Source organism: Hippocampus guttulatus, chromosome 22 (assembly GCF_054856545.1).
Source record: "Hippocampus guttulatus isolate MCC_2025c chromosome 22, RoL_Hgut_1.0, whole genome shotgun sequence".
In the NCBI taxonomy this organism is placed as follows: Eukaryota; Metazoa; Chordata; class Actinopteri; order Syngnathiformes; family Syngnathidae; genus Hippocampus; species Hippocampus guttulatus.
This window is the reverse complement of record NC_141282.1, coordinates 4998762-5023463: the sequence shown is the minus strand read 5'-3', so window position 1 is coordinate 5023463 and position 24702 is coordinate 4998762. Positions and strand designations below refer to the sequence as shown.

At 47.9% G+C, this 24702-nt stretch overlaps 5 protein-coding genes across 11 annotated transcripts; 2 read left to right on the top strand and 3 right to left on the bottom strand.

Annotated features, from left to right (window-relative positions):
- Positions 1 to 259: 259 nt before the first annotated feature.
- On the bottom strand, positions 260 to 6209 carry tspan11 (tetraspanin 11). 2 transcript variants are annotated; one of them, XM_086103480.1, is made up of 9 exons: positions 6049 to 6209; positions 4909 to 5022; positions 4356 to 4547; positions 3242 to 3316; positions 3038 to 3142; positions 2605 to 2763; positions 2417 to 2503; positions 1605 to 1726; positions 260 to 1026 (listed from the first exon to the last, which is right to left on the bottom strand). In XM_086103480.1, exons 2-8 carry the CDS (start codon positions 4993 to 4995, stop codon positions 1649 to 1651), a joined length of 783 nt encoding a protein of 260 aa, XP_085959606.1. In that variant the 5' UTR covers positions 4996 to 5022; positions 6049 to 6209; the 3' UTR covers positions 260 to 1026; positions 1605 to 1648. The 2 variants fall into 2 exon arrangements, with proteins under 2 accessions (XP_085959606.1, XP_085959607.1); XM_086103481.1 differs by lacking the exon at positions 1605 to 1726.
- A 1481-nt stretch (positions 6210 to 7690) lies between these two features.
- prmt8b (protein arginine methyltransferase 8b) lies at positions 7691 to 12216 on the top strand. Of its 3 annotated transcripts, none has more exons than XM_086103474.1 (10): positions 7691 to 8051; positions 8614 to 8835; positions 9312 to 9467; positions 9533 to 9596; positions 9732 to 9862; positions 9935 to 10022; positions 10101 to 10216; positions 10609 to 10759; positions 11069 to 11190; positions 11834 to 12216. In XM_086103474.1, the coding sequence occupies exons 1-10, from the start codon at positions 7983 to 7985 to the stop codon at positions 11915 to 11917; spliced, it is 1203 nt and encodes a 400-aa protein (XP_085959600.1). In that variant the 5' UTR covers positions 7691 to 7982; the 3' UTR covers positions 11918 to 12216. The 3 variants fall into 3 exon arrangements, with proteins under 3 accessions (XP_085959600.1, XP_085959601.1, XP_085959599.1); XM_086103475.1 differs by having other exon boundaries at positions 9715 to 9857; positions 10672 to 10759; XM_086103473.1 differs by having other exon boundaries at positions 9715 to 9857.
- A 9-nt stretch (positions 12217 to 12225) lies between these two features.
- On the bottom strand, positions 12226 to 17969 carry cracr2ab (calcium release activated channel regulator 2Ab). 3 transcript variants are annotated; one of them, XM_086103468.1, is made up of 18 exons: positions 17921 to 17968; positions 17364 to 17606; positions 17182 to 17293; positions 16807 to 16996; positions 16577 to 16723; positions 16027 to 16117; positions 15850 to 15945; positions 15582 to 15769; positions 15381 to 15452; positions 15254 to 15302; positions 15084 to 15166; positions 14408 to 14951; positions 14204 to 14339; positions 13468 to 13549; positions 13149 to 13263; positions 12971 to 13072; positions 12814 to 12890; positions 12226 to 12528 (listed from the first exon to the last, which is right to left on the bottom strand). In XM_086103468.1, the coding sequence occupies exons 2-18, from the start codon at positions 17502 to 17504 to the stop codon at positions 12441 to 12443; spliced, it is 2313 nt and encodes a 770-aa protein (XP_085959594.1). In that variant the 5' UTR covers positions 17505 to 17606; positions 17921 to 17968; the 3' UTR covers positions 12226 to 12440. The 3 variants fall into 3 exon arrangements, 2 of the variants coding, with proteins under 2 accessions (XP_085959594.1, XP_085959595.1); XM_086103469.1 differs by having other exon boundaries at positions 14408 to 14858; XR_015099295.1 differs by lacking the exon at positions 13149 to 13263 and having other exon boundaries at positions 17921 to 17969.
- A 149-nt stretch (positions 17970 to 18118) lies between these two features.
- On the bottom strand, positions 18119 to 19940 carry ccdc59 (coiled-coil domain containing 59). 2 transcript variants are annotated; one of them, XM_086103483.1, is made up of 5 exons: positions 19792 to 19940; positions 19278 to 19440; positions 18672 to 19011; positions 18472 to 18580; positions 18119 to 18406 (listed from the first exon to the last, which is right to left on the bottom strand). In XM_086103483.1, the coding sequence occupies exons 2-5, from the start codon at positions 19420 to 19422 to the stop codon at positions 18227 to 18229; spliced, it is 774 nt and encodes a 257-aa protein (XP_085959609.1). In that variant the 5' UTR covers positions 19423 to 19440; positions 19792 to 19940; the 3' UTR covers positions 18119 to 18226. The 2 variants fall into 2 exon arrangements, with proteins under 2 accessions (XP_085959609.1, XP_085959608.1); XM_086103482.1 differs by lacking the exon at positions 19792 to 19940 and having other exon boundaries at positions 19278 to 19528.
- On the top strand, positions 19685 to 24473 carry mettl25 (methyltransferase like 25). The gene is made up of 12 exons (XM_086103484.1): positions 19685 to 20006; positions 20140 to 20313; positions 20382 to 20484; positions 20553 to 21027; positions 21100 to 21247; positions 21339 to 21433; positions 21518 to 21547; positions 21665 to 21738; positions 21958 to 22051; positions 22172 to 22246; positions 22474 to 22545; positions 22918 to 24473. Exons 1-12 carry the CDS (start codon positions 19793 to 19795, stop codon positions 23002 to 23004), a joined length of 1641 nt encoding a protein of 546 aa, XP_085959610.1. The 5' UTR covers positions 19685 to 19792; the 3' UTR covers positions 23005 to 24473.
- The last annotated feature ends 229 nt before the right edge of the window (positions 24474 to 24702 follow it).

Below are 24702 nucleotides of genomic sequence, written 5' to 3'. Positions count from 1 at the left end.
GGGCTTTACGGGGGACAAAATGTGGTTTGAACGAGGCACGGCGGCAACATTTGGAGAAATTATAGGGAAACCCTCAGCTCGGAATATAATTCGGTGACAATAAAACAGAGGGAAATTTCAGATTTTGACCGAAATGCGCCCTGTGGGTCGAATGTCACGACAAAATCTGCAAGCAAGCAAAGAACTTGAGCACGCAATCGTTTCCTAACATGTGAGCTTTGTCTCCCTCTAGTGGCTCAAACAACACATCGCAACGGGATTTTGGTTCTGCAGCGACGTTCACTTCGTTTTTAATATTTCTGGAATAGTACAGAGGATATTTGGAGCAAGCAAACCATTCGTTAGCACCTGTCATGTTTCGTTTTAAACACTTGAAGTTCACCTTTAAAAAAAAACAACAACAACAAAAAAAAAACGGCTTGGAAAATCACGAGACTCCTCATTAGGTACACCGGCGTGAAAATGGACAGCAGTGACACAGAGTGACAAGAATCCATTTTGATTGACATTGTCAGATGGATTAATGGGTGTCGTTTGGACCGCAATACAGTCGGAGATGCTTCTCATACTGTGGCTACTTTTTAATACAAAAGTAGTGTACCTAACGTGGCCAGCGAGAGTAAAATACTTGGGATTCAAGGCGTTAAGGCTACTCTGGCGCCTTCCAGATATGCGTGCTCCATCACATTCAAAGCAAACCGTTTGGTTATGTTATCAGGCACAACATTAAGAATCCGCTTTTTGGTATATTTCAGGCACGCTCAGAATTCACAAGCACAAACACTGGCGCACAAGACGGGCGGTTGAATGGAGCTCCCTTAAGTCGGTCTCGTAGTGAAGCTTAAAGGCAAGACGGGCTCCCCGAGGCCTCCACTGTTCAGCACAAACGAAAGGACACGAGGGACCAGACAAGAAATTAAAAAAAAAAAAAGAAGAAGAAGAAGAAGGAGGAGGAGCCTGGTGACATCAGTAAGGCTCCATCTTGATCCTCCTGTACAAGCAGCAGGTGAGCACCATCCCACAGATCTGAAAACAGGAAGCGTCGGGTCAAAGGCGGACGACGAGGAAGACGAGCCGGGAAAAGAATGCGTTAGCGCTCAAGCGGCCACTGAAGCCACGGAGATGCAGGTTGGGGTTTGCACCCGGAAGACATGAGTAAGGATGCAAAATGGAAAATCCGTCAAAGAATGATTGGCGTGAGACCACAGAAAGAAGCAAAACGGGAAGCGCCATTGACTGACGGACTTGACAAAACGGCCTGCGGGCGCGACAAAGCGCGGAAGATGACAAGCGTGACAGCGCCCATGCAAGGAAAAACACATCCAACCTACCGGGAGGCCATTACCATTCCAACTATCCAGCTCGTCACTGGTGCGAGGCCAAATTCTGCGCTGCCGTTTTGGTTCGCAACAGACTTCAAATGGGCCGCGAACTACGTGGGACATCGCGGCTACTTTAAAGCACAAGCACACTACCCACCAGGTTGCCTCAAATCCATCCAGGGGCCCCCAAAGTAAAACAAGATGGACGGCGACTGTGAATACATTGAAAGCGGCTAGATGCATTCGGCACATGCAAAATGTCATCCACACTTGCGCTCAGACCTGCACAAAGAACACGGGAGCCAAAAGTGCGGCGCTAACGACAATCACAAGGTGGCCAAATCCTCCTCCTCTTCTTTATAGAGAAGATAGATAAAGTAGGCGGTCAAAATCGCTCCGGCCAGCTACGCACAAATACGCACAAATACACACACACACACACACACACACGGGGGTTAGTTTTGTGTGACACACGAAACTAACGACAAAATCTATTTGGAAAACTACAACCGGGGGGGGGGGGGGGGGGGTTAAAGCTGGATTTATGTGTTCAACGTAAGCGTGCGAATCAATATTAGGACAGGCAGGGAGAAATTCTTGAAGGCAGGTAAGACTTTGACATGTAAATACTCAACAACATGCAATTAGTTTCAGAATAAGATATGATTGGCCGAAACAAGTTCACAATTTGGCATCAGACTTACCTTAGTTGCAGCATTATTTATTCGCAAAACATGTTTCGTGGTGGTAGACACAAGCGATATTAAAAAAAATAATTTTTAAAGTGCAGGTTGTTCCTTTTGCTCAGGTTTCTCCAAAAGTCATGACAAATAAATCATGGGACAAATCAATTGAATGGACAATATCCCGATTGATTTCCCCTATTCTCCGCACGGTGAGGCGCTTCGGAGTAGAAGGCGCACCTTCAACGAACGGCCTGTTTTAAATCGGTTTTCCTATCTCGGGCGCGGCGCATTCAAAGTTGACTCGTTTTAGCGCTTAGCTAGCTATTGACTGCATATTGGTGACTTTTGTTTTTATTGACTCTCTCAAACGTGGATTTGAACGAGGTCAAATGTTTTTCCTCCACCTACCTGCAGGCAGGCCACCCCGACGCCCACGGCCCCGATGACCAACAGGTGGTCGGCCAGAAACTGCTCCAGCTTGGTGATGCAGCCTCCCTGCGGACGGTGACGAGACGCTTAAGTGTGACGCTCGCTGCGGGTGTCAGAGAGGACTCGGGGGCGGCGGCGTGGGAGGGGGGGGGGGGGGGGTCACTCACCTCCACCTTGTAGATGTTGGACGGGTGGTCGCGGACGCCGCAATCCGGCGTGACCGACTTGCAGCAGCTGTCGGGCACCAGTCGGCCGTCGGCGCGCGTGGACGCGATGTACACGCTGGTCGTCCAGTCTTGGTAGCTGTCGCTGCCGCAGCACTTGAACTGGGGGAGGACAAAATTTGACAAATGTAATTTTTTTTTTTTGCTTTGATTTAATGGATACAGTGCTCCACCTTGTGGTCCGCACACCACAGCAGGAATATCAGTTGTTCTTCGCCGAGGATCAAGAATATATGTCTGAGAGTATTATTATACATATTTAAACAATACAGTGTGCGTATATTTAGCGACACAAATGGGTTAGTATTACTGTGTTCCTGTCGATAAATGAAAAGTTTTCCTTTTTTTTTGTGCTCTTGGAAGAAACTCAACGTACGTCCTGTTGTAGTTTGTCCACCGCTAACGTGATGGCCTCCTTCCCCGGTTGGGCGTAGTTGTCCGTCATGGTCTGCTTGAGATGCTCCTTCAGCTCCTCGCTCAGCTAGAAAGAAACACCAGAATGCTTCAAAATCATCCTTGACAAAAGCTTATTTTTGTATTTTTAATTTTTTTTTTTTTTTTTAAAATACTGCCACGTTACCCTCTGGTAATAAACGTAAGCCAGAACTCCAGCCACGAGCTCAATGAGGAAAATCAACAGCAGGCAGAAGAAATACTGTGAGAAAGGTGGTGGGGGGGGGGGGGGTGACAAATGCAAATGTTGAGTTCCCGGTAGGGAAGTGACTTGACAACTTTAGTCCATTAAAAACTTCCAGCGGCTGTCAAGACGAGTGGCATCCGTCTCTCGTCCGTGTCGCCGCGCGGCGCGAGGCATCCGGGAAGACGTTTTTGACAGGCGGGGCGGAATGCGATTTCCTCCCGGGGATCCCCATTACTCGTCGTGATGAGATTGAAAAAAATAATAATAATAATCATCCAAATCATCACCCCGGCGCAAAGAAAGCATTATTCCAAAACTAAACTAATGATCCGAGGCTGGGGGGCACTCAACGCAAACAAACGCTAATGACTCGAATTGCATTGAGTAAAGACTGAGTAAAAATCCCGGGCGACGTTATGCAAGCTGCAAAAGTGAACAAAAGCGCCCACGCGTTTTCAGACTCGCGCGCGTTGAAATGAGAGCGTGGGCGGCTCCCCGCGTATCGTCGGTAACGAGATGTTAAAACGCGGACTCAAATAAACAACTGCGGGGAAGTAGGGAGTCGGAATTGACACGGCGTTGGATGTCACGGAAAACGTCGGCGTGACTTGCTTGGCGTCCAACGGCAACGCACGCTCGTCACTTTGTGCTTTGCGCCCACGCGCGCTTTGGCTCCATCCTTTCTGCACATACAACACATGTTAAAGGCTCGTATCCGTGGCAGATACAAGCCTATAAATAGTTCCGCCGTATCCAAGGTTTCCCTCTTGCCTGCCCCGCGTAAAATAATGAGGACAGCGAGGGCCTTGTCAGAGCCATTTGTCACTTTCTCCGAACGAGTGGCGAGGAGAAAACAGGATATTATGTCACGACTCGATTAACAATAATTATGGGCCAACCCGTTTACTACTTGTTAACTTTCAGCGACCTCATGGTGGAAACGTCTGCGATAGAACTGGATTCAAATGAAGTTTACGACCCAGCACAACCGACTAATTGACAACAAATCACCCCCGGCCCATAAAAGGGGGTTTCAATAACTCTTCATACTGACTATGGAGAGGCAGCTCCTCTGCTCGCGGATGACGGCGCAGCAGCCCAGGAAGCCCGCGACCACCACCAGGCCACCGGCCAGGATGAGGATGTAGGCGGCGACGGCGAAGGTGCTGGACGCCAGCAGGCTCAGGAACTCGCTCTTCTCCACCAGCGTCCACACGCCCACGCCCAGGACGGCGGCCCCACCCACCTGAAAGTGCAGTTTTACACACAAGGCCGGACCATCGTATGCACTTCCCGATCAACAATAAAAGGTTTCCAAATGTGTTCCTCCGGAGGAAATTCCAGCAGTTTGCTCGCATTTTTTGGGTGAAAAAAAGACTAATGCGCATCAAACTTTTAAGGTATGTTTTCAAGTGACCCCCGAGAGTGTTGAAGTTGCCAAAACCTGTCAAGCTCTTGAAGCAATTTATGAGTCATCAGGCGCCAAGTCCATAAACTCCTACGCGACTCTCCCAGCACTTTGATGGGAGCACAAAAGCTTTTTAAATATGAACATCATTTGCGGTGGATCTTTGTGGGCGAATGTATCGGTTGTGAATTACAATTACCCAAAAGAGCGAGTTGAAGACAAACAGCAGGTACTTGAGACACACGGTCAGCCAGTCTTCCTCGCCATCTTTGTAAGCAGACGACATTGTCCCACTTTTTCCTCCAGTTTAGTGCTGTTTAAAGAACACAAGGAGATATAAAGAATAGAATCAACATTGTTTCTTTCCAGCCTTTCTCGATAACATTAAGCTTCAAAAATATCTATTTGCAGCGGGATGAAGCCTCCGCAATATTATCCTCACGCCACATACATTCAATGAATTATTGAGTGCAATGAGCAGGTCATAAACTCTGAATCACCGACTGCTGCACACAGCTTTCAGTTCTGTAAATAAACGCCCAAGTCCTCTTGTGGGAAGCACTTTAATTGATCTGCCCAACATCCTTCCTTGTAGACGCACAATGTAGATGTACTGTCACGCTCTTATACATATGATAGGCCGTTAAACGTCTTCCACACCGAAATAACATAACGGCTCTGCCATAAACTAGCAAACTAAACTCAGCAGCATATTTGCTTGAGTGTGCTCATTTTGTTCACTCTGGTTTAAATATCAGGTATTTGGTGTTTTATCCACGCTATTAAACGGGTAAATTGACGTCAGGCACTTTGACGTAAATAACAAACTAAACTCAGGAAAACTACAACAACAACAAAAAACAATCATAGAAGTATTTTGTCGACGCTATTACATTTTGGCAAACGAAAACGTTGACCTTAGACAGGTTGACGTAATATGGCATTTTACGTTGGCGTAACTGGCGTCATAGATGCTAATTGGGCGTAACCTGGCAATATACCTTGACAACAACTCGTATTTTAACGTAAGATACTGCGTAGACGTAAGTCACCGTTTACCGTACGTCAACAAGTCAAGGACTTTAAACGCCGCCATGCGTCAAATCAATCGACCCTAAACTTAAAATAAAACACGTCCCATTTGTTGGCATTTTGATCATAGGCGTATGTTTTTCCTCCATGTCCGCAGTTTGCTTTAGCAGAGCTCCCAAACGACAACATCCTGACCACCTGCGTCACTGATGCGCAGCACAAAAAAAAAAAAGTTGAACGGGGGGGGAAAAAATGGCTGTTCGCTCGACAAAAAGACGCTTCGTTGCGTGGGTGACAACATACTCACCGGTTCGACGTAAAGAAGGGAAACTCTCCCTTTTGATTCGAGTTTAAAATCAAATGTGGGCAGCGGAAACCACCGCTGCAATCAAGCGGAGTCGGGCTTGTTGATGACAGGCTGTCCGATGGAGCCTTGCGATGCCTTTGCCGTAACTCGTATTTTTTAGATTTCATCGCTTTTACCGTGCTTTTCAACTAATCTCAGTTGAGTTAGGTAACAAAATATGCGTGTACACCATTGTAAAATGATGTGAATAAAGTACTACTATTAATACATACGGTGTTGAGTGTAAAAAAAAAAAACCTTATCTTCACTGGAAGTCTTCCCATTTCCGATAGACATTGAAAGCCTCGTATTATGAACTTGTGGGAAGGGTCAACAGGGGGTGAGAGAAAGAAACAAAGCTGCTTGACAGACTGAATTCCTCTGAACAACACAGCCTCGGCTACAAGGAAACCACAGATACAGCCTTTAGCATTTTCCCGGCAAGAATGCAGCAATTTAAGAGAGATAAAAGAGAAGAAAACGTTCCAAGTTTGAGCATTGCAAAGCAGTGATTTATCCAGATACTGCTATCTGCTTATTTTCCTCATATTTGCATACTTACCAGGGGAATAGAAATGCAAGCTCATTTGGTTTGCACATTTTGCTGTCATGCCTTGAGGCCTACTAGTGTGAAAAAAATAGAAGGACCTCCGAAAAAAAAAAACGTCATTAAAATTCACAATACAGCGGCCAGGTTTTGACATCTGTTTGTTTGGACGTGAGTCTGTCTCGCCTGTGAGACATCTGGGGGGGGGGGGGGGGGGGGGGGGTGAACGTAATGAATGAGTAGCCAAAAAGAACATGATGAAAAATTGCTCAGGGAGATCAGCCGTGAAATATGGCTTTGTTTTGTCAGCTCCCTTTTTGAGACGTGAGGACCACCTGCCTCATGTTAGTTATTATGTAGACATGAATTGTCCAACACATACTTGCACACTCGAATGCTTAAAACCGACATATTATTATTACGTAAGCAATTAGATGCTCATTATTTTCTTATTATATAATGTCCATTCAAGTACAGTACCGGCTACATAAGTAAGCATGTTAACATACATTAACTGTGTTTCTTACAGGACCTCTTACTGTATGCATCATATCAGGTTACATTTTGTTTTGTTGCAGTGTAATAATTTAGTAGCATTTCGTACATTTCACTGGAAAAAAAACCTTTAAACATATTTACATGTAATTTAAATCTAAGGAAGCATTACTCTAATGTAATTAATTTTTTTATTTCTATTTCAAGTGTATTTATTTATTCATCATTAATTTAAAAGTATTTAGGACATTCTGATTCCATAAAATGAATCCAAAAATAATCTAATTTGAATATATTTAATTGTAATTTAAATGAAAGAATCAATATTAATTCGGTGATGTTTGTGTGTTTTTATGTTAAATTAATTGACATTTAAATATATTTTTTAAAACGCTTTTTTAAAAATTGTGGCTCCGTCGGTTTGTACTGCAGGTGTACCTAATGAGGTGGCCGGCGGCTGTGGATTTTTGCATCATTCGTATTTTTCCTGAAGATTTGAACGCCCCTCAGCTTCAAAAGAGTGAGTGAAAGAGAGAGAGAGAGAGAGAGAGAGAGAGAGTTAATGCATGTGCAAACTTCGTGGCAGCCTCCACTCCACCGTCACTCACGCGAATACACGCGTGGATTTGAAAATGCGGGCGTGCTCAAGGTGGAATGGCTCGAACCCGGAACCTCCTGCAGCAAGGGTGCACGTGCACCGAGTGACAAAAATAGATTAACGCATCTTCTGTGCAACTTTTCATTCATTTATTTATTTTAAGTCTCGTTGGAAAGTGCGTGACATTTCCACGCAAATCCAAGCGAGTATCCGGTCGGGACAATCAAATCTCGTGCGCAAGTCTCGCCGGCTCTCATGGGACTCGGTCACTCGTCGCGTTGTTTGCTGCTTCGGCGGAAGATGGCGGAGGCGGACGGCTGCGAGGTAAGTGCAGGGCGGTGGGTGGCTTGGAGGTGGTCCTGCGCGAGATCCACGCGCGCTCTCACGGCCACGATACTTTACCATAATGCTTTAATAACTCGTCGTGATATAACGGACGGTCAATGATACACTTTGAGCGTCAATGGACTTCACGAGAAGGTGAAAATGTCGCGGGAGAAAGCCCGCGAATTCGCTGTCCTTGGTGCTTAAAAAAAAAATCAACCTCCTGTTCATTTTATTTGGCACACCGACTCATGCAATCAATCGTATCTGATCGGGACTAGATTAATTAAAGTGCGTCTGTCCCCGACAGGGGGGCTAAGCAGTCCGAGAGGAGAGGGGTTCCTAATGGTTTGCCCATTCTCTTGAATGGGGGTGGACAAAGTATTAGGAACACCGGTCAGCGAAAGTAACTTTGCGGATTGTTTGTTATATTCTACATAATTTATACGTGTAGCATTTTATGTTTTTACATTTGGGAAAAAAATCATATTTATACGCGTATATATATTTTTTTTGAGTATGTAGAATCTTAAAAATATATATTTTCTGCCGCAATCTCCAGCGGCACCAAGTCGTCACCCCCCATTTCTCCCAGTCGGCCCAGCCGCCCCGCGCGGCCAAACCAGCGCCTACCGCCCACCACCAGCGCCAACACGCGCCCCGCGGCGCCGCCCCGCAGGGCGCCTGTCCCGCTCGAGGCAAGGGCGCCAAATTCATCAGCCCCGAGGAGATGACGTCGCGGGACTACTACTTTGACTCCTACGCCCACTTTGGCATCCATGAGGTACAGAAATTGCAAAATAAAGGCGCGGACTCCGTATGCGGCGTACTCGGGTCCAGTTCTAGCCAGCAAAGGTCCTCTTCTCAAATATCAAATATCTGTCATGAGAGACATCTTTTCCATTAGCAACCTCATTAAAAAGAAGCTCATTTGAACGCGCTATTTCAGGAATGACTTTGCGCGCAGAAAGGTGACAAGAGTGGAGACATTTTGGGGACATTTTACACCCGGGAGATCCCAAATTTAGTAGATAAGCGGGCCTTTGCTCTCGCACAAAAAAAAAAAAGGGAGCAGCAGAAAAAAGGAAGTCGGCTATCGGGTGGCTCCCGAGGGGGTGTGTGTGTGTGTGGGGGGGGGGGGGGGGCTTGTGATACGCTTGGGTCTATTTTGAGACGTCGCCGCGCAGACTTTTGGCCCGCGTTCGCCGCTCGCGTTCGCTCATTGTGCTGAAGGAAAGCTTGCGCTCCCCCCCACGCCAGGAGATGCTGAAGGACGAAGTGCGCACGCTCACCTACCGCAACGCCATGTATCACAACAAGCACGTGTTCAAGGACAAGGTGGTGCTGGACGTCGGGAGCGGCACGGGAATCCTGTCCATGTTCGCCGCCAACGCCGGGGCCAAACACGTCTACGGGGTGAAGAAAACATTTTTTTAATGAGATGTTGACGTATTCATCGTATACGTATTTGGCACCCGCAGATCGAGTGCTCCAGCATTTCCGAGTATTCCGAGAAGATCATCAAGTCCAACCACCTGCACAATGGTAAACGCGCAGCTCCAAAAAAATTAATAAAATAAACAAATCGGCATATTTTGGCCCCCCGACCTCGCATCCAATCGGTTGGCGTTCCTCATGATGTCCATCACGCGTCCGGTTGCAGTCATCACCATCTTCCAGGGCAAGGTGGAGGAGGTGGAGCTCCCCGTGGACAAGGTGGACATCATCATTTCCGAGTGGATGGGTTACTGCCTCTTCTACGAGTCCATGCTCAACACCGTCATCTTCGCCCGGGACAAGTGGCTGGTACGGTACGCTGGAGGAAGGGGCGGGGCTTGGCGGTAACCGATCAACTCCGCTGACGCCTTTTTCCCCGCGCGCAGAAACCGGGAGGCCTGATGTTCCCCGACCGAGCGTCCCTCTCCGTGGTGGCCATCGAAGACCGGCAGTACAAGGACTTCAAGATCCACTGTGAGTCCATTTGGGTTTGCTTTTGAACACACAATCGTTACTGACTATAAGTGTGTGTGTGTGTGTGTGTGTGTGTAGGGTGGGAAAACGTGTACGGCTTTGACATGAGCTGCATTCGGAACGTGGCCATCAAAGAGCCGCTGGTGGACGTGGTGGACCCCAAGCAGGTGGTCACCAGCGCCTGCCTGCTGAAGGTCAGCGGCACATTTTTGCCTCGGATCGGCGTGTGTGTGTGTGTGTGTGTGTACCTAATGAAGTGGCCGGCAAGGGGACCTATTTTTCCCGCAGCCGCCGTTGAGTGGCCTCCGCGTGACGCCGCCAGCGAACGCCCGGCAACGCGCCCACGCGCGCGGCGTGTGAGAGGTGGCTCGTGAGGAGTGATTCAACCTGCGGACACACACACACACACACAGTGAATAATAATCACACAAGATAAACATATATGTGACTGTGTGTGTGTGTGGGAGTGTGAACTTCACATGCTGCAAAGAAATGAGAGAAAAGATGACTTGTTTTTGTTGCTCCTCCACCACCTCCACTCACACGCCTACAATGACACACACATATTACATACACACACTTACAGGAAGTGGACGTCTACACAGTGAAGCCGGACGACCTGACCTTCACGTCGGCGTTCTGCCTGCAGGTGCAGCGCAACGACTACGTGCACGCGCTGGTCACCTACTTCAGCGTCGAGTTCAGCAAGTGTCACAAGAAGACGGGCTTCTCCACCGGTGAGGCCTGATTTTTTTTTTTTTTTCATTTATCAGAAGTAGTTACTTTTCTGTTCTGTCTATATATTTACATCGCTAATGTTGTGGAGTCGCCGCGCCATTTTTTATTTTTATTTTTGGCAACATGGCGTGCGGGAAGCCCACAGTATTATGTAATCGTATATTGCATAATGGCGTGCCGATGAGGTTCTATGTTTGGTGTATGCTGCCGGCATTCCCCCCCCCCCGAGGCTGAGAAATGTCCACGGCATCTGGAGTCATTCCCTTCACCTCGAATCAATTTGCCGGTTTCCCTCCTCCTCTCCGCAGCGCCGGACGCGGCCAGCACACACTGGAAGCAGACCGTCTTCTACTTGGAGGACTACCTGACGGTGAAAAAAGGCGAGGAGATATTCGGCAGCATCGCCGTCAGGCCTAACGAGAAGAACGTGGTAAGGAGGACAAATGCGGATGGGTCAGACTGACCCATTTGCAACTGTAGCTATCCTATATTTGTTTTGTTTTTTTATATGGCATACTAACCCGCTGGTTCTTTTGCATCTCAGGAAAGCAATAATGTCCCCCGGTCAATTTGACCCATGACCTGTTGTTTACATATCAATTTCTTATCATTTCAAACAATATGTATGGTGAGACTGTTTATGAAGTTGCGACTTTTGCTACTCACTCTACGGTGTATTTTCAAAATGCTTCAATTGGACCCACAAAATAATAGAAGCATTAAATATATTGACCTAGTAGGGGCTAAAAAGGAGGAGCAAAGATGACTTATGATGCAGCGGGTCAGACTGACCCATTGCAAGCTCCAGAACAAAAAAAGAGTAGCATAAAAACAAGTTTTTATTTTCATGGTGTAGCAACACTCTTGTTCTATTACTTTCTCAGGGTCAGGTGTTATCATCTTGGGTCAATTTGACCCATCATCTGAGAAGTGGCAGAAAAAAAAATAAATATTGGTGAAGCCACTAGATTTAGCAATTTTTTAAATTTATTTTGAACTTTAAAAAGGGGTCAGTGACAAGGCGCTACCGCGATTGCCGCTTCCTGATTGCTTTCCTGACTCTTTGACCGCAGCGCGACCTGGAGTTCACACTGGAGCTCGACTTTAAAGGCCAGCTATGCGACGCCGCCATCTCCCACGACTACAAGATGCGTTAAGTCTCCTGAAAACGACCATCGCATCCGTACGGGGGGATCGATCGCACCCCACAGGATGCAATCCCAGCCCGCCTCAGTGATGTCATCAATAACAGCAATAACACCGACATTGACAGACACGCTGAAGAATGTAACCACCGTCATGGACCCTCCTGTTCTTGCCGTGGGTCAGATTGACCCATTTTAACCGTATTGCTTAGCACGAAGGAGGCTTTGGCTTCGTTAAGAACGCCCGGAAACGCACTACTGGTCATGTCAATGGAGAAGAAAGCGAAATCAAATTAAAAAGCTGAAAGGAAGTTTCCAGGTTGTCATTTTAAACGCAATTGCAAATATTTTATTCATCCCGAATATGTGATTGCATTACAAATAATGTCGGATCAAGAAAATGCGACAAGCGTGATTTTTTTCCCCCACAGCGGACGAAGTTCTAACAATATCGAGTCACAGCGGTAACACGGATCATATTGTGAGCGTCCTCGCTGAAGGTTAAATAGAAAAGAGGACCTCCACCAAGGCATGTTCACTTGCAGCAGGCCTTTTTCTTCAAGGGCTGAGCGCTGAGGATGACGGTGGTGTCTCTCACCCGGTCCTCCTGCTCCATCAACACCCTGAGGGCCAATTTGAACAAGAAACGGCGCATATAAAAAGTCTACACACCCCTGCTCAAATGCCAAGTTTCTGATCAAATTCTCAGAGGGTGTGCGCACTTGCGCAAACCCTGTTGACATTTCAATTGTGCATTTTGAATTTCCCCCCCCCCCCCCCCCCCATCTTGAAACGAAATGGATTGACCGATTATAGGTCATGTGAAGGAATGGTAAAGTTTTGAAATGATTTCATTCGTATTGAGGACATAGCGACACGCTAGGCTAACGTGTGGGACGTTATCCTACCGGGCCAGGTGGGTCAGGGACTCGGTCACGTTCTTTCCCGTGTAGGCGCTGACCTCGTAGAACATCACCTTGCTTTCCTGCGGGGAAAACGCAAGAATAAAATCTTTGGAGACATACGCTAGATTACAAATGCAAAGTCGGGTCGGGTTCTTCATACCTGGGCCAGTTGTTCTGCTTCTTTAAAGGACACCTGCCTGTCTCCGTCCATGTCCATTTTGTTGCCCAGAACAAGGATTTGGACACCTTCTCCTGCAGCTTCCTGAAAAAAAAAAGATGACATAGCAAAAAAAAAAAAAAAAGTGACGCTAAGGGGCGGGCAATTTTTGAAGCCAGACGTTGACGTTGGCGAGCCAGGGTCGCACGGCCTTGAAGCTCTCCTCCAGCGTGACGTCGTACATCACCACCACGCCGTCGGCCTTGCGGAAGAACTGCTTGGTGATGCTGCGGTACCTGCGCCGGCAACACGGTGAACCTCGACGAATAGGACGCACGGGGGCCGCTTACTACTGCGCCGACAATTTCTAAAGGCCAACCCCCCCACCCCCTAGCCGCTGATTTATCCGCGCTTTCCGCTGGGCTCGCAAATTCAAGAGGAGGCGTCGGGAGGCAGGGGGGTGATGAAACGGGCGCGGCAAATAAATGACGGCTGCTCACCTCTCTTGCCCCGCCGTGTCCCAAAGCTGCATCGCGATCTGCATATTGTTCAAGGTTAACGTCTTCACGCTGAAGTCGATCCCTGATGAACAGTCAAGAGTGATGCATTACGCAATGTGAAAAGCCAAATTCAAAAAACTAATTATAAATATTATATATTATTTTCCTAGAGACAAAAAAATAGGGTTATATATGTATATTTTTTAATGAAAACTTAATGTGCTTAGAGACAAAAAATAAGGGCTGATTTGGAATCAGGGGGGAAAAAAATCTAGAAATATTTACCGTATTTCTGATTAAAAAAGTTTCATAAAAGATTGTTGATTATTATTTACTGAAAAATTGATACTGTAAATGTTTTTACACGACTAATGGGAAACTAAGGAAAATAATTTTTAAAAAACAAAACATTTTATTTTATTCCATTGAAAAGAAATTGCTCCCACTATGCACTGAGAAATTAAGAAAATGAAAAAATATTGTTTCATTTTATGATTTTTTTCCATTCTTAACTGACAAAAAGTTTTCTTATCTTATCTTATTTATTAAAAGACCAAGTGCTGGGCGCATGCTCCAGTTTTGGAAAAAAAAATAGAAGGATTGGGAAAGATCAAAGTGAAAAAGGAATCTCACCCGGCATAATCTTCAGTGTGACTTTACAAGCCTTTTCATGTGATTTGCATTCTTTTGCCTTTGTATGATTAAAAAAAAAAAAAAAAAAAAGAGAGGCACTGACCCACAGTAGCCGTGGTGGATGGGTGGAAACGCCCCTCACAGAAGGAGCGAAGAAGCGACGTCTTGCCCACGCTGGAGTTGCCCACCAGGACCACCTTAAACAGACGACCGGGGCCTAACACGGGCACTTCCGCCACCTTCAAGGAAAAAAAATTCATTCATGTCGAAATCGAAGGGGTTTTCCAAAAGTGGCGAAATCACCCACTTGTTGGGTCTCCTTCCCGACCGGCTGACCCCGCGGCGACATGGGGGTCTTCTTCTTCGCCCGAAAAAAACGTCCGCCTTTCTCGGTGAGCGCGCTACGTTCCAAATCGCTCGGCGCCTCCTCGCCGTCTTCCTCCTCGCTGAGCTGGTGAAGGAGCAGCTGCGGACCCCCCTGGAGAAGGTGAGGCAGGTGGTCCTCTTCGATGGAGATGACCCGGCGGAGGGGCCAACCGCCCGGGGGGGAGTCCAGCGCCTCGTCCCCGACTTCGGGCTTGGTCTCCGCCCTCTTGGCCCGTTCTCTGGCGGTCCTCCGAAAACTGGCAGACCTGGCGATGGCCTTCTTGCCCTTGGCCCTCGCGTTGTGAGTTTTGGGAGGGGCGGGGCCGGCGTAGCCGTTGCTCAACCCGGCGCTCTTCTTCAGCGAATTGACGTTGGCGGCCGCGTCGTCCTCACTACAGGAGGAGGAAGCAACAAACACTATTTGAAGGTGCTCGAGAGGCAAGGCTTCCAGAGACTGGTAGGAGCCATCCAGCACCGGAGGAGATCTTTGGAAACGGGAGAAACAGAGGATGTCCTCAAATGTTAAGAGTGAATTATGTTACACAAAAAAATAATAATAAGGCAGATATCCTCTGTTTTTCCTTTTTTTATGACATCATCATGAGGGGAGGAGTCACCTTTTGGCAGGCTGGCTGCTGTCGTCAAACATGTTGTCCAGGGCGACTCGCTGCTTCTGCTTCTTCCTCAGGGATGTTCTTGGCTGTTTTTTTTTTTTTTTTTTGTAAACAAAACATGGAGTTCCAAACGTTTTTAGTTTCCTTAATTATAATAATAAAATCACACTCACCACACCAGAGCAGATGTCCCGCTCGTCCTTTAGATGTTTGTTCATCTCCCTGGAAGAGGAAAAAAAAAAGACATTAGGATCAAGTGTAAAATGATTAAAAATGAACAGAAGCGTTGTGTTGACCAACCTGAGGAGGTCGAGCTGCTTCATGAGGCTTTGCTTCTCTCTTTGCAGTCCTTCCGTCACTCTGTACATTTCCCTGGAAGAAAAACAACAAAACAAAACAAGATTTCGAATTTATCCGCCGTTATTATAACTCATTCAATGCCAAGGATGTTGTTCTCATTTTTTTTTTTTGAATCCATTCAAGTGCCGTCTGAGCACTCACATCTCCTTCTCCTGGTGGAGGCGCGCGGCCTGCTCCTGCAGCAGGGCCAGCTGGTCCTGGGCCACCAGCAGCTCCTGGCTGGTGCTCTCCAGCGCCCGCGCCAGCTCGTCGTTGGTCACCTTCAGCTTGACGTTCTCCACGTGGCTCTCCTGCTTCTCGCTGCTCAGCTCGCGGCACTCCAGCTCCAACTAATGGCCAAACCGAGAACATTTTTTCCCCCCTAAAAAATCAGAACCCATGCGAAAAACACAGAGAGTTAGAACCTTACCCTCTTCTGCTTCTGGAAGAGCAACTCCAGCTCCTTCTCCTTGGAGGACAGCTGGTCCTCCAGGTCCTGGCTTCTCGACTGAAGCCGCTCCGAGTCCTGCGGGCCCCCCCCACCCCCGCCCCCGCCCCCGAAGTCAAAGTTGACAAGGGAGCGCTTGCGTTTGTCAACGGGAGCTACCTTCAGCAGCAGCCTGTCCTTCTCCGTCTTGATCTGCGCTTCCATCTCCTCGTACAGGTGGCGGATCTCGTCGTGGTGCGTCGCCGCCTTCCTGCGGGGGGGGGGGTTAGCATTCCTCAACAGCTGAACGCTATTGTTGACTCACTCACGCACGCGACTTAAGTCCTCTTAGGAAAAACTCAAGCCTCGAGCGCTATTTGCCTTTCCCCTCTGGCAATTACAAGCTAAAAGCTAAGTCGCGGCGCCGCGGGAACGTGACCCCAATTTTGGAGTGCATGACAACATAGACGAAATCATCTCTCCGGCCGCTGTGTGTGTGTGTGTGTGTGTGTGTTCCCGCAGCCCCGAGGCGGAGATTAGCGGTCATTTGACACGGATGAAGTCGGATTATGGAAACTGTTCTGTGTGGAATTGCAGCGAAATTACGTCGTTATGTCACACGGCCCTCGATTAGGAAGGAGAACGCGTTCCGTATGATAACGAAAGCGTGATCGAAACCCAAATCCAAACGTAAGCCCGCGTCAAGAAATGTTTCCTTGCGTCCTCTGACCTCTGGAGGGCGCTCTCCATGTCCTTCTTCTCCCGGCGGGCCTCCTTGATCTGATGGGTGACCCTGGCCAGGAACTCCTCAAAGTTAGACAGCAGGTGTGGCTCGTCCCGCCTTAGCTGCGCCCACAGGCTGCGCACCTCGTCCGGGCTGGGGCAGTTCAAAACAAGCGGCAGATGAGTTATTTTCAGACGCGGAATCGGATCATGCGGGTTTTCGGCGATGCTCCTCACTCTTCAAAAACATTACTGGCTCCCAAGCTGTCCAGCAGCATACAGAAGTGTCCCTCTTCCTCGTCCTCGCCCCCGGACAGCTTGGCTTCCCATTGGCTCTGGTAGAAGGTCTCTTTGGCCCGGAAACCCGGATCGCGCGTGAGGACTGGCTCGTCGGTCACGGAGATTCTCCGGCCGTGGAGGAACTGACCTTTGAGAAACCCGGATGGAGTTACAGAAAATAAACGGTTCTTATCAATTGCCTCCAACTGTATTACCAAAGTGTACCACTAGAGAGCGCTGTGAACTGTTTTAATTGAGGTTTTTTTTTTTTTTTTTTTTTAAACGAAACATCGCTCTCCTCTGGTCATCCGGATTGAAATGATTCAAACGTACTGAATCCCGAAGAGAAGGCCTCCAGCGTGAGATAACCGGCGCGCTCCGTATCCAGAGAGTCAAAGACGTCCTCCAGCTCTTCGGCCGACAGCGGCAGCTCCCTGTGGAGCCTCTGACATCACCACACCACAGCCTCAGACGAGTTTTCTTTGACACATCCGACTCCCCTCGCCGACTCTCACCCTCATGTCGGTGCGCGTGATGAAGCCCCGGCCCTCCACGTCGCACGTCTGGAAGAACTCCTTGGTCTTATCCAGCAGGGCGATGTGACCCCAGCCCGAGCCGCGGCCGCCGGGCCTCCTGCTCTCCTCCTCGTGTTCCATCGTGGATTGGATCCGGCGAGCCTTCAACGAGCGAAACCTTGGCGCGGCATGTAGGTCAGCGCGGAATCAAGATCCGTGGGGTGGCGTTAAGCGCGCTGAGCCCTTTGGGGTTGTCATGACAACAAAGGGAAAAACAGTTCCTTTCAAAAGTGTACGCTTCGTCAAACACAATCACAGAGCTTTTGTCCATGCACAAGATTTGAAAAGGTCAACTCGGCACTTTTTAACAAATTAACTTTTGAGTACAGACGATCGAAAAATTTCACATCTTTTCGAATAAGCCACTAAGCCCCCGAGAGCGTCAGGGCTTATCTTCATACCTAGAATGCCTGCAAAACTCATACGACACCAAATTACTGTTTGGTCATGAAAGACAACTTTTGACGAACCAAATGAACATTTCGATAACTTCTTACCGTGAATGACGCAGCCGAAGAGAGGAATAAAAGTCTGAAAGTTACCTTGTCATCCAGCGACCACGTGATGTCATGAGGATGCAGACCCGAGGCCCCCCCCCACCCCCACCCCCAGCATAAGGTCTTGTGCGCAACGTGCTCTTGTTGCCACGACAACAACCTCAAATGGAATTGCTTTTCATTCATGACAACAAGGGCTGTATTTTCACATTTATTAGACAAGAGGACATTGTCGCCTTATCTTATAATGCCATCTTGTGGTAAAACTGCACAAGATTCACTTTCTGGCCCAAATCATGCGCGTGTTCATTTTTTGGGAGTCGTTTCTGAGATTTTCTGGATCTTCTGAAGCAGGTAGTCCATTTGAAGATTGAGATTGGGCTGCCCCTTCTTGGTCTTTTTGCAAAGCATCTGGTACATCTCCATCTTTTTCTCTTTGTACTTTCGAATGGACTCCTCACGCTGCTGCTTGCGCTTCAGGAACTCCTGGAAAGCAAAGTTCGAAATTGAAGCATCGAAACAGAAAGTCCACCAATGCTTAAGATAATGACCTCTTTCTTTATCCGCTGCTTTTCTCTGACTCGCTCGCACTCCTCCAGGGACCTTTGGTAGGACGTCTTCTTGTCCAGCTTTTTCTTCATGCGGTTGCTTAGTGGTAGGCTAGAAGAGAGTATCAATGAAAGGAGTCAACCCGACACATTGGCAATTGAAAAATACACTTGGCGTGAGTTTTTGATGATTTAATCTATACCTTTCTGATACCGATGTTGATTTTTCTATATTTTCAGCCTCAGAGGGACCTGCATCTTCTGGTTCAGAACCAGCCTTCTCCTCCATCTCGGCCTCATTTGGTTTCTCCTGGCCTTGTCCTTTCTTTCTGAATTTGACCCGGTTCATTCTGTTTGTCCACACCTCGTTCCTCAGCCTCTCCGCCTCGGCCAAATACAAATGTTTGAGGTGTTCTGGGTACTTGTCGCGGTACAGCAACGATGTTGAGGACGTCTGTTTGTTTGTTTTCTTCTTCTCCTTTTGCAAAATCTTGTTGTACTCATGCTTCACTTTCTCTTTGCGATCAAACGCAAAACCTTGACCTGGGACATGGGACATGGAGACAAAAGCGTGTTAGGTGTCAGATCGTGCTGGTTGCCCCCAAGTTAGTATAAATATTGTGGACATTTTTGTCACCATGCTTCAAATGACTAATTTTCTCTCTTTTCCATGCAATTTGTCTAAGAGGAGATTTATGTTGAAATTCTGAAAACACCGTGCAATAGATTACCAAGAAAAATATAAAAATGGAAGATAGCACAGACATACAACAGAAAAACAAGCAATACAACTTGAAGCCTTAACTTACCTTCTTTAATACTTCCTTGGAAAACTTTGTTTACCGGAACCCATTTCTTCTTTTTAACGAGGGCATTTTGCTTTTGGGGCTTCTTCCAGTTCCCTTCTTTCGGTGGAAGGTTACCTGGCTTCCATTTGGCATGTGTCGGTGCCATTTAAACTTCGGTCTGGGCCTAGGATGGTGAAATGTTTACATGTGTTCCGAATGCGTGTCCCACTTCTGAGTCGCAGTCGCGGGATGATGACGTTTTGTAGCAGACAAGATGAAAAGAACTCAGACCATTCGATATTTCTGTTTTATCCACGTCAAATTTTTAAATAATGAACATAATTATAATTTAATTATTACATAGATTGACATTAAAATTTAGTGATGGCTTAAACTAAAACATAAACACTCTACACACCGCGTTTCCACATGAGTGGAACATCGATGATCGTTACTTGACTACCTATTCCTGGATTACTTCGAAAGTAGACTGACATGAATCGCGACTATTCGCCTTGTCTTTATCGTTTTTTACCATGATTCCCTCCTCGGTCAGCCTCGCGGAGCTGCGGCAACGCATGGATGAAGTCACGCGTTTTCTCGCGGCCACTCTGAGCATCGCAAACGCGCACACGGTGGAGTTTTACACACACGACGTGTGGAGTCGTTTCATGGCCGTGCCGCCTGAGGAGGTGCTGAATGCAATTGGCATAGGTGGCCACCAGGGGGAGCCAGACGTCCAAAAACAAAGTGACCGAAATCGTTTCTGTTGACATTTTAATATTACTAGTGCATTATTTACACAAAATCTAATTATCTTAAAGATTATGTGCATGTAAACGATGGAATTTGATCTTTTTCTTACCTTTTACTCCATAAACAGAACAATCGAGGACCACATTCGGGTTTTGTCAAGACGCAAACAGGCTGGTTGACCCACATGAACTTTTGCGTTCAGCCAAGGCCCACTCACTTCCCGGCCTGGGGGTCTGCACGAGCCGGGATGAGCTTCTGGAGGCCCTCAGACGAAAGCCCTCTGTGTTAAGCGCTGAGACGGGTATGACATGATGGTCATATGGATGCAATGGTTAGAGAGCTTACCATTTTTTTCTCTCTCTCTTTTAGTTGTCGAATTAGAGCCGGATGAGTTCATGAACATAAAAAAGTCGCATGAAGTGCAGTCAATGGCTGAGGTAGTGGACTGTTTGGCCAAGCGCTGTGGAGTCAAACAGGAAAGTATTACTTTGGAACCCTGTATTGGATTATATCGGGTCTGATAAGCATGGCGTGGATCTCGCAGGTTATCGACGTGGGCTCGGGAAAGGGCTACCTGAGCTCCTTCCTCTCCCTGCAGCACGGCCTTCGAGTCTTCGGCATCGACTCGTCCGGCATCAACACCCACGGGGCCCAGGAGAGGAACCGCAAATTGAAAAAGTTCTCCAAGGTGTACCAGAAACACGGGAAGGCTGCAAAAGCAGAGGAAGACGTACCACAAATTAAAGGTGCAGAAGATGGAAATGAACCACGGGAGGCTGAGCGCCAGACCCCAGACCCGAACCCCAGCGAGGAGCTCTTCTTGAGCGCCATGTCGTTGGAGGTGGTACAGTCCGGTAGGGTCTCACTGACCGATGAGGAGAGGCAGAGGAGGAAGAGGGAGAATCTCCAGAAGAAAGCCCAGATCAGAAGCGGCCCCACCGGCGCCGTCTTTTCCTCGCTCACGTCCTACGTTACCGCCGAAACGGAGCTGAGGGAGCTCATCGAGGAGCTTGAGGTCAGCTCATCCCGCATACGGACTTTGCATCGTCGCCGAACTTTGTCTAAAAGCTTCTCCTCCCCACGCCAGGACGCGGTCCTGGTGGGCCTGCACACGTGCGGCGACTTGGCACCGAGCATGCTCCGAATGTTCGCGGCCAAAGCGGAGCTGCTCGCCGTCTGCGGCGTGGGATGCTGCTACAACAAACTCTCGGAGGAGTTCGAACCCGACGCGCGGGGTCCGAATGCGTATTCTTGACAGAAAATACTCCAGAGTGTGTTTTTTTTTCCCCTCCGTCGACTCATCAAAAGCTTTTGCGGCCCCTCCAGAGAGTTCGCGCGGTGCCTTCGGGTTCCCTCTGAGTCAGCACCTTCGCCGCCGCTCGTGGTTCTGCGGCCGAAACGCCAGGATGTCGGCGTGCCTGGTGAGTTCCGCGAATCGTGTGAGTTTAACGGTGCGACGAGTCTCTCACGGGCGCGCTTCCTTCCTTCCTTGCTGACAACAACAGGCGCTGGAAAGAGTTTCAGTGGGCCACGGGGTAAGTGCGCCGGTGTTTGTTTGGGTGGGGTCAACAGTTTGTTCGTCACCGACTTGATTGAAACACGCATCGCTCATCTGCCGGCATGCTGATTTGTGTTTTTTCCTCACACAAAAGATTCAGATGGATTCACTGTTCTACCGGGCAGTCCTGCATGTTATTCTCCGGGATCATTACGGCGCCTATAAAAGGTAACAGGAAGTCGATATATGTACGGCATTGTGGAAAGACGTGGGTTTGTGGAAACCTTTTTTTTTGGCTTCCTATTATATCTATAAGTATATATTGATTGTGTGTGTATTCTTTATCCTCTGCGAAGAGCAACCGTAGCTTTCTGAGGACTATCCGTCTCCATTTACTGTATATCACGATGTACGTCTCGCTGTCATGAAGTATTTGCTCCCTATTAGCGAAAAGCGAGTCGGGAACGTCTACTCCAAGGCGAAATCCTTTGTGGATTATGTGCGACGGGCTCTTCGCAAGCTGGATCTGGATGATTCCAAGGTCAAAAATCACAATATTTCACATTTCTATTCCATTTTTGAGATGCCGCGAGGCCCCGTCGGCTTAATTTGTCGTGCCAAATGATCCCAAACAGCCCTTGATGATGCATTTTCCTTCCAGCTCTCCGATGAGGACATTCAGCGGTACCACGACGTGCACGCGCCTCGCCGGCCAGAAATGCACGCTTTCAATCTGGTGAGCCATTTTCACAGCCGCCCCGCGTTCACGTCGGGTAGAAACCTTTTCATGCCTGCTCGTAAAAGCCAATAAATTGCCCCGCCGTTAAAGGAGCTCATTGCGGTCGGGCCGGGGGCACGAGGTAGAAATGATGCTGCGCCGAACAGTGAAATGACTTTCGGCGGGCGGTTTTGATGTGCAAATGGATGAGGAATTATAAACTCTGTTTTCATGTGCGCGTGGAGTTGAAGGTGACCCTGGCTCCTTGCATTGAAGGCCTCATTCTCATGGACCGCCTGTGCTACCTGAAAGAGCAGGTAATTAGACGCTCATGCGAAAAGCGTGCTCGGTTCAATCACAAATGGCCGCTTCAAGCCAAAATGGCCGACTTCCTGTTTGTGTCAATCGTGATCATGATTTTGACCGACGGTCAACTCAATGAACCTGCTTGTTGACGATATTTTGAGCCACCCGCCAAGGGTCGAACGCACGGTTCGGGCTTCCAGGAGCTACATAAATAAAGAAAATGGGCGGAGCCTCCACTGGAAGTCACTTTGATGGACAAAAGTATTGGGAAACACTTTGTCATCAATAAGTTAATCGGTGAAGGGTTGGGCAAGATCACCAAATATTTCCATCTAACAAAAATATGAATATGATTTTTTATTTTTTATTTTATTTTTTAACAGGATGAGGGATCATTTTCCGCTTTGGTGCAACTGTTCGACCCGCTTCTGTCTCCGAGGTGTTACGCCGTCGTCGCGCTGAAGGAGTGACGGTGCAGCGCTATTTTTGTACTTCGCTAATTGATTCTATGAAAAGAACTTTGGTCATAAAGGGAGATTTTTTTTTGGACTTTTCAAGTCATGCAACACGTGCTGGACAACATCTGGGAAAAAAAGCACTAGACTTGTTTATTGAGCTGTGTCATTTTTTAAATATTTTTTATCTTGAGGCTGGAAGCGTGTCTCAAAAAACGCTCGTCGCCGCCGAGGCCTTTTGGGGGGAGTTTTAAAGCGAAACCTGGATGGCCACGCGAGTCTGGAAAGAACATCGCGAGGCTCCCCGGCGTCACAGGAAGAAGCCTTGACCTCTTTAATCTGTACAGCTGTTTTGCTCGCTCCCTCCATAAATCTTACATGCTTGGAAACCAATATTGTCCAGGTCGCGGACGCGTGAATTATGAATGGAATCGGACTTCGTGTGGAGCTGCAGCATTGGCGGCGACCGCAAGCGTCTGATTGCCGCTTTTGCTCGATTCCGAATGTATTTTCACACTCGCGGGAGGGAAACGTTGCCAAGAATGCTTCGAAATGACGTCCAATAAACATGATTGAAGTCATTCAAAACAAAAATAGGGGGCGGGGCTTCTTGTCACGCACATCAGTGGTGGTTTTGGCTTCACCCTTAATATTGAGAATGTCGGCGGATAGCGAGGCTCGGCCCCCGCAGCTGTGATTATACCATTTCCTGCGCGATGTTTATCTGCAGGGGTGAAGAAGCAGTGGTTCCGGAGTAAATAGCACGGAGGGGGGAAATGACTCGCTATGTTTGGCCTACAGCGCGTCGTATCGGCGGATATATCGACGGAAATGCCCTCCGTGGCAAAAGTTTGATCGCTTTGTTTTTTTTTGTCCCACGCCGCTCTGAAATTAGATTCGGGATATTTGACGAACGGGCGGCCATCGCAAAAGTGAAGTGAATTGAAACATCGAAGAGGCCACAAATGTGCAAAAGAGGACGTGTTTACGATATAATATTGATAGTCACACCCCCCCCCCCCCCCACGCCGCCCCCCTGTTATATGTTCAGCTTATTTATAATTGTGGCAATGTTGTTCCTAATCCCTAATCACTTTGGTTGGCTGTAAAACGGGAGCCTGCCCCCCCCCCCCCTCCCGCCCTCGCGGTTTCAAATGAGGGTAGACTTTGAATTCTTGGCTCTGTGCTGGAAGATAGCGAGACATCCCAAGCAAACACCGCTTAATGAGTTGCTCTGAAGCCAAGGTTACAAATGTGTCACTAACCTCCGCCTGCCCCCGGTGCATCCTGCTCCCTCTGCTTTGCTTTTCCTACTGGGTTCTTGTTCCATAACGCCTGCCCCCCCCGCCCCCCCCCCGCCCGATCGTGGGACAAGCTTTTGGTCCATCTGGTGGTCAGCGGCTCCAACCTGGCGTCCATCCGCAATCTCGATATACAGAGGACAAAGATGCATTGGCGGCTGTGGAAATAAAAAGTCTACACACCCCTGTTTGAACGGCAGTTGTTTTTTTTGCGACACACGCACAAAAAATCGATCACAATCAATTGCTTCAACTCATTAGAATTTTTAAACTCTCATCCCAAGAAGAAAGGTCAAAACAGCACACGTCTCCCACCAGTTGGAGTACATTTTACCGCAAATAAATTTCAGGTGTTCAAGTAGGTTTTTGCTTTCCGTCAGCAGACTAAAGGTTTTAACCACATATGCTATTT

Excerpts from the sequence above, each read along its gene's own strand:
- tspan11 (XM_086103480.1), bottom strand. The coding sequence starts at position 4,995 with ATGTCGTCTGCTTACAAAGATGGCGAGGAAGACTGGCTGACCGTGTGT. Across the intron at positions 4,548-4,908 it reads TCTTCAACTCGCTCTTTTGG|GTGGGTGGGGCCGCCGTCCT; the intron begins GTAATTGTAATT and ends CTGCACTTTCAG. Across the intron at positions 3,143-3,241 it reads CTTACGTTTATTACCAGAGG|CTGAGCGAGGAGCTGAAGGA; the intron begins GTAACGTGGCAG and ends GTTTCTTTCTAG.
- prmt8b (XM_086103473.1), top strand. The coding sequence starts at position 7,983 with ATGGGACTCGGTCACTCGTCGCGTTGTTTGCTGCTTCGGCGGAAGATG. Across the intron at positions 9,858-9,934 it reads TCGCCCGGGACAAGTGGCTG|AAACCGGGAGGCCTGATGTT; the intron begins GTACGGTACGCT and ends CCCCGCGCGCAG. Across the intron at positions 11,191-11,833 it reads GGCCTAACGAGAAGAACGTG|CGCGACCTGGAGTTCACACT; the intron begins GTAAGGAGGACA and ends CTTTGACCGCAG.
- cracr2ab (XM_086103468.1), bottom strand. The coding sequence starts at position 17,504 with ATGGAACACGAGGAGGAGAGCAGGAGGCCCGGCGGCCGCGGCTCGGGC. Across the intron at positions 16,118-16,576 it reads ATGGAGAGCGCCCTCCAGAG|GAAGGCGGCGACGCACCACG; the intron begins GTCAGAGGACGC and ends CCCCCCCCGCAG. Across the intron at positions 12,529-12,813 it reads TCCCTGACCCACCTGGCCCG|GGTGTTGATGGAGCAGGAGG; the intron begins GTAGGATAACGT and ends ATTGGCCCTCAG.
- ccdc59 (XM_086103483.1), bottom strand. The coding sequence starts at position 19,422 with ATGGCACCGACACATGCCAAATGGAAGCCAGGTAACCTTCCACCGAAA. Across the intron at positions 19,012-19,277 it reads CCAAGGAAGTATTAAAGAAG|GTCAAGGTTTTGCGTTTGAT; the intron begins GTAAGTTAAGGC and ends CCCATGTCCCAG. Across the intron at positions 18,581-18,671 it reads TCAACATCGGTATCAGAAAG|CCTACCACTAAGCAACCGCA; the intron begins GTATAGATTAAA and ends ACTCTCTTCTAG.
- mettl25 (XM_086103484.1), top strand. The coding sequence starts at position 19,793 with ATGATTCCCTCCTCGGTCAGCCTCGCGGAGCTGCGGCAACGCATGGAT. Across the intron at positions 21,028-21,099 it reads AGCTCATCGAGGAGCTTGAG|GACGCGGTCCTGGTGGGCCT; the intron begins GTCAGCTCATCC and ends TCCCCACGCCAG. Across the intron at positions 21,739-21,957 it reads CATTACGGCGCCTATAAAAG|CGAAAAGCGAGTCGGGAACG; the intron begins GTAACAGGAAGT and ends GCTCCCTATTAG.